At 35.8% G+C, this 6,000-nt stretch overlaps 1 protein-coding gene across 1 annotated transcript; it reads left to right on the top strand.

Moving 5' to 3' along the window:
* Positions 1 to 514: 514 nt before the first annotated feature.
* LOC145913410 (uncharacterized) lies at positions 515 to 2,811 on the top strand. The gene is made up of 6 exons (XM_083001063.1): positions 515 to 600; positions 656 to 694; positions 1,697 to 1,741; positions 1,847 to 1,882; positions 1,939 to 2,040; positions 2,571 to 2,811. The coding sequence occupies exons 1-6, from the start codon at positions 535 to 537 to the stop codon at positions 2,760 to 2,762; spliced, it is 480 nt and encodes a 159-aa protein (XP_082857189.1). The 5' UTR covers positions 515 to 534; the 3' UTR covers positions 2,763 to 2,811.
* The last annotated feature ends 3,189 nt before the right edge of the window (positions 2,812 to 6,000 follow it).

The raw sequence follows: 6,000 nt of genomic DNA, 5'->3' as shown, positions 1-6,000 counted from the left end.
ACTTAACTGTGAACAGCGACACTTGGTGTGTTCGCAGGCGGATAATAATTTTCAATTTATCTACCGTTTAGTGTTGCAGGTTGTTACAATTCAAAACCAAATCGTTCGTTACACTATTGCAGTCTCTTTTTTGAGGAATTGCCCTTTTTTGTGGGTTTGAATCTGGTTAGTAACAATGTTGTGACGTATTATTCCTTGTTAGACGCAGCGAACATTTGTTTTTTTTGCGTCAATGGTCATGTTGCGAACTGATGTATTGTATTGAGGAGAAACTAGTAACTCGACCATACGGTGTCGTTGCACATGATCAGCGATGCTTCAAGGAAACAAGAGACACCACGTCTGACAACACTAGATTTGATCGATTACAATTTCGCAGATATTTCACCAAACCCGCTGTAATAATTTCCTTAAAACTGCTGTAATAATTTCCAACTACGTTTTCAACCATATCTATTTCGTAAACAGAAAAAGCTAAATGTTACTATTTATTGGTTTTGTTTCGTATAGATAAGCTTTAGGATAAACACTGAAATGTCATCTCAAAAACCAAAACTACAGCCAAAAGACCCTAATAGTTCAACTTCATCTCACAAGACTGTAAGTAATTAAACAACTTAGTTTGTCAACAACATTTTAAACTTTGATTTTGCAGGATGCGGATAATTCCCTCTCAGACGATCTTAATAAAATGGTAAGAAGCATACCATCGATATCAATAAGTTAGCAATGTATATGTTACTGAAACGAAATTGTATAAAACTATATAATGTTTTTAAAAATTCGTTATGCAGTAAAAAAAAAAAATTTAACAGTCGACCAAGCTCAAAGACACCAAGCAAATTAAGTTTTTTATTAAATATTTCCTCCAAACTCAGCAATAAAGAAAAAAGTAAATAACATTTGCACATATTGACATTTCTATCATAACATTGAATCATAACATTGAAGAACATTTGCTTTGCAATAAAATGTTTTATTACAATAAGGGCTTTTCGTTGCAATATTTGGTAAATGCATTTCCTTAATAACTAAAACTCACTTACCATTCATCGCTGAACAAAATACAGTTATATCTATACATAGTCTATTGAACTATGTAAAAAAATTAATGATTACGTAAGAGACCCCAAACGATGATTGTGTGAGGATTTAGGCTTGTGCTAAAGGCTTGTTTGCGGTAAAGCGCCATAAGATTATTCTAGGCGGAGGCTGAAAATCATTGGAGAGGTCGTCATGGTATACAGTTCATTTATTTTTGTCCATTAACCCCACTTTCGCAAAACACGTACAATTGGGTTCGGGCAAACACTAGACGGGAGAGTGCAAGGATTTTATCTTTTAACATAAAATAAGGCACAAAGCTCATATTGTTGGGTCAAAAAGTTAGCATATTCTGTTTATTTTACTTTAGTTTAAATTTCGCTGGTCCACAAAAAGTGTTTTGAATTTTCACACGTTTTTGCAGTCATTCGCAGATATTTCCGCCATATTACGAAGTTTACTTATCGTAAGAAAAGCCCGCCTTTTCCTAACAACTACTGTAAAGATCACGTAAGAAGTGCGCATTCCAGATCAAATTTGTGTAGAGTATTTAAGTAAAGCCGTCAAATATCTTATTGGCCCGAAAGTATAAGAAAATATAAACGTGTTTTTTATAATTCATTAAGTCAGTCATTAAAAAATATTTTAACAGGCGATCAAGGATGAACCAAAAGATGACTCAATTAAAACATACGAAGTAAGTTTTTTTTTCGGGGCACACACACAAGTATATAAACAAAATAAAACAAGCTTAATATTTCCATGAAAATCGAAACAGCAATAAAGCAAAGAATTTTTGCAGGACTTGGATCCCTTATATCAACGCGTCGGCTACTTAGTAAGTATTGGTAATTTACATGCTTGCGATAAAACGATTCGATTAATTTTTCGCAGGGAATTAAGAGGGATGAATATCTCTACAAAGATATTAAGGATATGAAAAAGAAGGATTTCCCCGGTATACGTGATGCACATCTAACAGAGGCCGGGAAAACGGTATTGAAAGTTTTATGCGATGTTCTTTCTGTTATGGGAGATATTGACCATGTTGACAAATGATGAATCTCAAAAAATACTCTACTTTTAAAAAAATGTAAAAATGTGTAAAAAAACCCGAACCCTTTAAAAGTTTTTGAAAATTATCTTTTTTATACTCTGTTGGACCCGAGGCAATTTATGACAAACCGCCTGAACATAGCGCTTACCAAGAATGCGGTTAAAAAAACCCTGTTGAACGTTCAGCCTCTTTAATTCAGAACTTGTAAGTGGCAGCGTTTTTGGCTGTCGCAAGGCATAATCCTTAAGGTTAATCTGGCACAGGTTCCCATCAATAAGAAAGTCAGGAAAAATTTTTACTATTTAAAAACATTCATTTATAGAACCATGTACTAAAATCGTGCTAAATATGAAAGGAGACTTAGTTGGCCTTGTTCTGTTGTACCTGATAATTTGTTAAAAATACCCAGTAAACATTAGCTCAAAGTTGATGTGATGAAGTTTATTGATGCCCGATATTTTTGCGTCAGATTGAAGATCTTTTCGACATATACATAAAACATGGAGGATATCGCGAAGATGTTGTAAAGGAATTCATGGAAACATATCATGTTTTGAAGGTCAACCCTCATTGGGCCGATGAAACCTTTTGGGGTTTCGAGATTTATTTCAGTGTAAATGGTGGCAAAACATCGACACATAAAAAGTCGACAAGTGATTAAACTAAATTATGAGGGATATGTATAGAAGTGTACTTATTAGTAGTTGCCTGACCTGTGTGTTTATAACATGACCGATGCCTGTAATAAATGTGTTATGAAATGTGTCGTAATAGTCATGTGTTTATGAACTGAATTATCCTGATTTGCCATTCTTCTGAGAAGACTGGCTTTTATTTTCCAAAAACACAAGCTTTCGCGAGTACCTCTAGTTTTATGAGGTGTGACCCTTTTCATTTGATGAAATGAGAGGTACCCGCGAAAGCTCGTAAAAATGCGTACATATTCTTTTCATTTACAGGGATTTTAACTATAAGGACATCCTGGGCTCGAAACCCGCATATAGAACTTCGGAAATGTTTTTTCAACCCGCTGAGATTAGAATCCAGTTATTCCGAGCATAAATCCCGATATGTGTGGCGATGATATCAATGAACTTTTAAGGATTAATTTGTTGTTGGCACCACTTGTGACATGCGTTTGAAATCGAGGCTCAGAAACATTCTCACTAGTTTTTTTTTTATTTCTTATGTCACAAGCTAAGCCTTCAGTAGAGAAATATCAAAATGCGCTCTTATAGTCTCAGAACGGACGTAAAGTGTCAATATTTATGAACGGTAGTATAAGTTCATATTCTTTGTAACTAAACGTACTTAGAAGTAAATGAGAGCTTTGGGCTTATCGAAACAGATCACATGAGTAGAATTACAAGAAAATGGAAGCCTGAACAGGTTTTGAACTTGGTGTATACTGGTCGAGAGCCTTGACTTACGTTACCAACACAACCAGATAATATGAAATAAAAATTGCAAGTTTTCTGTTGGTAAATTTTGGATTTTGGTGCGTCGATAATCTTGCAAAGATAAAACATTGAAACATTACCCTTGTAACACATCGAACATTTAATTTAATTTGACCAAAGCAGGAAACATAATACCTTCGGTAAAACGCAGAAGTGATACCTTGCTTTCGCATAGCCATGTAGGATTGCGATGCTAGTGAACCTTATTTCGGTAAATGTACGTAACGCCTTGATATTTTATGCACACAACCAAGTTTTTTGCAATTTTTGGTAAACGAAGCCTGACTTTGCATGTTATTTGTCGTCATTTTTTCAAACATTTTTTTAATTGTTGCACTATACACTCCTGGAAACTTAAAAAGAGGAACCAGGCCGTTGCGAGTTAGAGAATCTCTGGATTTCAGAACAAAGTCCGTTGGTTTGGCTTACATCTTTTGTTTTGTTGTTTGGCAAACAAAATGCATCGTGGGAAAAGAGAGATGGTCTCTTGAAGGGTGCACACATAACAACACAAATTTGGGCGCTTTGAAACTGAAAACATCAAATTATTGTCCCAATACGAGCGTACAGTGTCCCTTGTCAAACTTAATTTTTATATTAAAAAATGCAATCCCTACAAGGCCATTTAAAGCCAATTATAGTTAAACAGCCCAATAGTTGTCATTGGCGACACCAAATGTCGTCTCGAGTCGCGTCCAACAATGTCAGAAGCGCTGGAATATTTTAAAAACTACAGCATACTTATCTATCTCCTCAAGCGCTTTGAATAATTGTGGCAAAACAAGATTTGGGTAATGAAATTTGCAAATAGTTCCATACCGCGCCCTAGGGGGCAAAACTGTTTATATCCGACTCTCTAGGTGTTGATAAAAGGATATGCAGTTTGTGCCAATGGTAAGCGTTTCTCTAAGCTACTTTCTGTCAAAATGCTTGTGTTTAAACCCTTGTATTGGTAGCTGTTGATGTATTAAATAATACATTTAAAACAATTTAAGTGCGGCGGAAATTTTATTTCCTTTTCACAAAAATTTAGTGCTTTATAGCCGTTTGGGTGTTTACATTCTAGCTTGGAATATTCTATCAAAACATTTTGGTTGATATAGGAATATTTTATTTGCAGTGTAGCATTCTGCTTTGGCGGCTGGCATACATGGATAAGGGGACACTTGTACGTTCGTATTGGGATAATAATTTGCTGTTTTCAGTTTCAAAGCACCCAAAATTATATTGTTACGTGTGCACACTTCAACGGACTATCTCTCTGTTATGTAGTGGCATACGTCATTTACTCCACATAGCCAATCAACAGTGAACGATGGCGTGAGAGGCGAAACCACTTATCTTTATCAAAATCCGTAAGAGTGATAAAAAGTAAGTCCTTCAGCCAGTCTTTCGCGTGACAGCCACGCATATGTAATGTCGCTTGGCCACACCAACGAGCTGTCATAGAGATCGCAGGTAACCGTTAGAGGCGATAAAGAGAAACATGCAACGAAGACAATTCAGGTTAAGGTTTTTTCTCATTCAGGTTATACGTGACAGCGTATGGTAGAGCGTAAGGGTTACAGTGGGCGTATTTGTGGAAACGTCACTGCGACGTATTTTTTGCGTGACTCCAAGCGATTTATGTTGTGACGTAATTTTGGGGGTTTCTCGATCTGTTACAGCTTCCATCAGCAACTGTGACATTTTTTTTCCTTTTGAGTCAAGAAATTACTTTCACCCAACGTGTTGCTTACTTGTGTTGCAACAGAGCGTGTCAAGCAGTAACGTGGCTTTAACAGTAAAGTTGGTTTATATTTAAATCATGTATTTTCAACATGTCAAGGCATCGCAGACTTTTTAGTTTCACTATTAATTCTACGTTGCTGGCTAACGTTGAGTTAAACTAATTTCTCGATTAAATTGTTTCCTAAAGGCCATACATCTTATCTTTGCATTAGAAATTTTTTTTTCGTGACCTGAAAACAATAAAAACAAGCTGAGGTGAAAATTTTGTCTCACTTAAAAAAAAAATTAACTAAATAAGCAGTGAAAACATTTACAACACAAGGAGCATTATTTCAATTCATTTTATCTCAAATTAAACATGATCAACAAGAACAGTAACTATTCAACTGCTGTAACTATATTTTACACCCCCATGATGTTGATAAAATTACACCATTTTTTCGTGTTCTGTTTTACTTGAGATGACATGCGACAAGTTTTGAGACAAGATTTTCATATCAGCAGTAGGCGTTTTTTGCGATCAGGCCGAGAGATGAGGTTTTCTCTATAGGTGGGTATATTGTGGCCCTTATGACCTTCAGAAAACCATTGGGTCGAGAAATAATTGTCACCCCATGCGCAACTTACATGGGTTGCAACGGAGCGTGTCCAACATGCCATGTTTCTTACACACGAATGTTTTCAACCTAAACGTCCCAATGATGTCAG

This window comes from Ascidia mentula, chromosome 1, assembly GCF_947561715.1.
Source record: "Ascidia mentula chromosome 1, kaAscMent1.1, whole genome shotgun sequence".
NCBI classification, from domain to species: domain Eukaryota; kingdom Metazoa; phylum Chordata; class Ascidiacea; order Phlebobranchia; family Ascidiidae; genus Ascidia; species Ascidia mentula.
The sequence above is the reverse complement of the archived record's forward strand: the minus strand, read 5'-3'. Positions and strand labels throughout refer to the sequence as shown.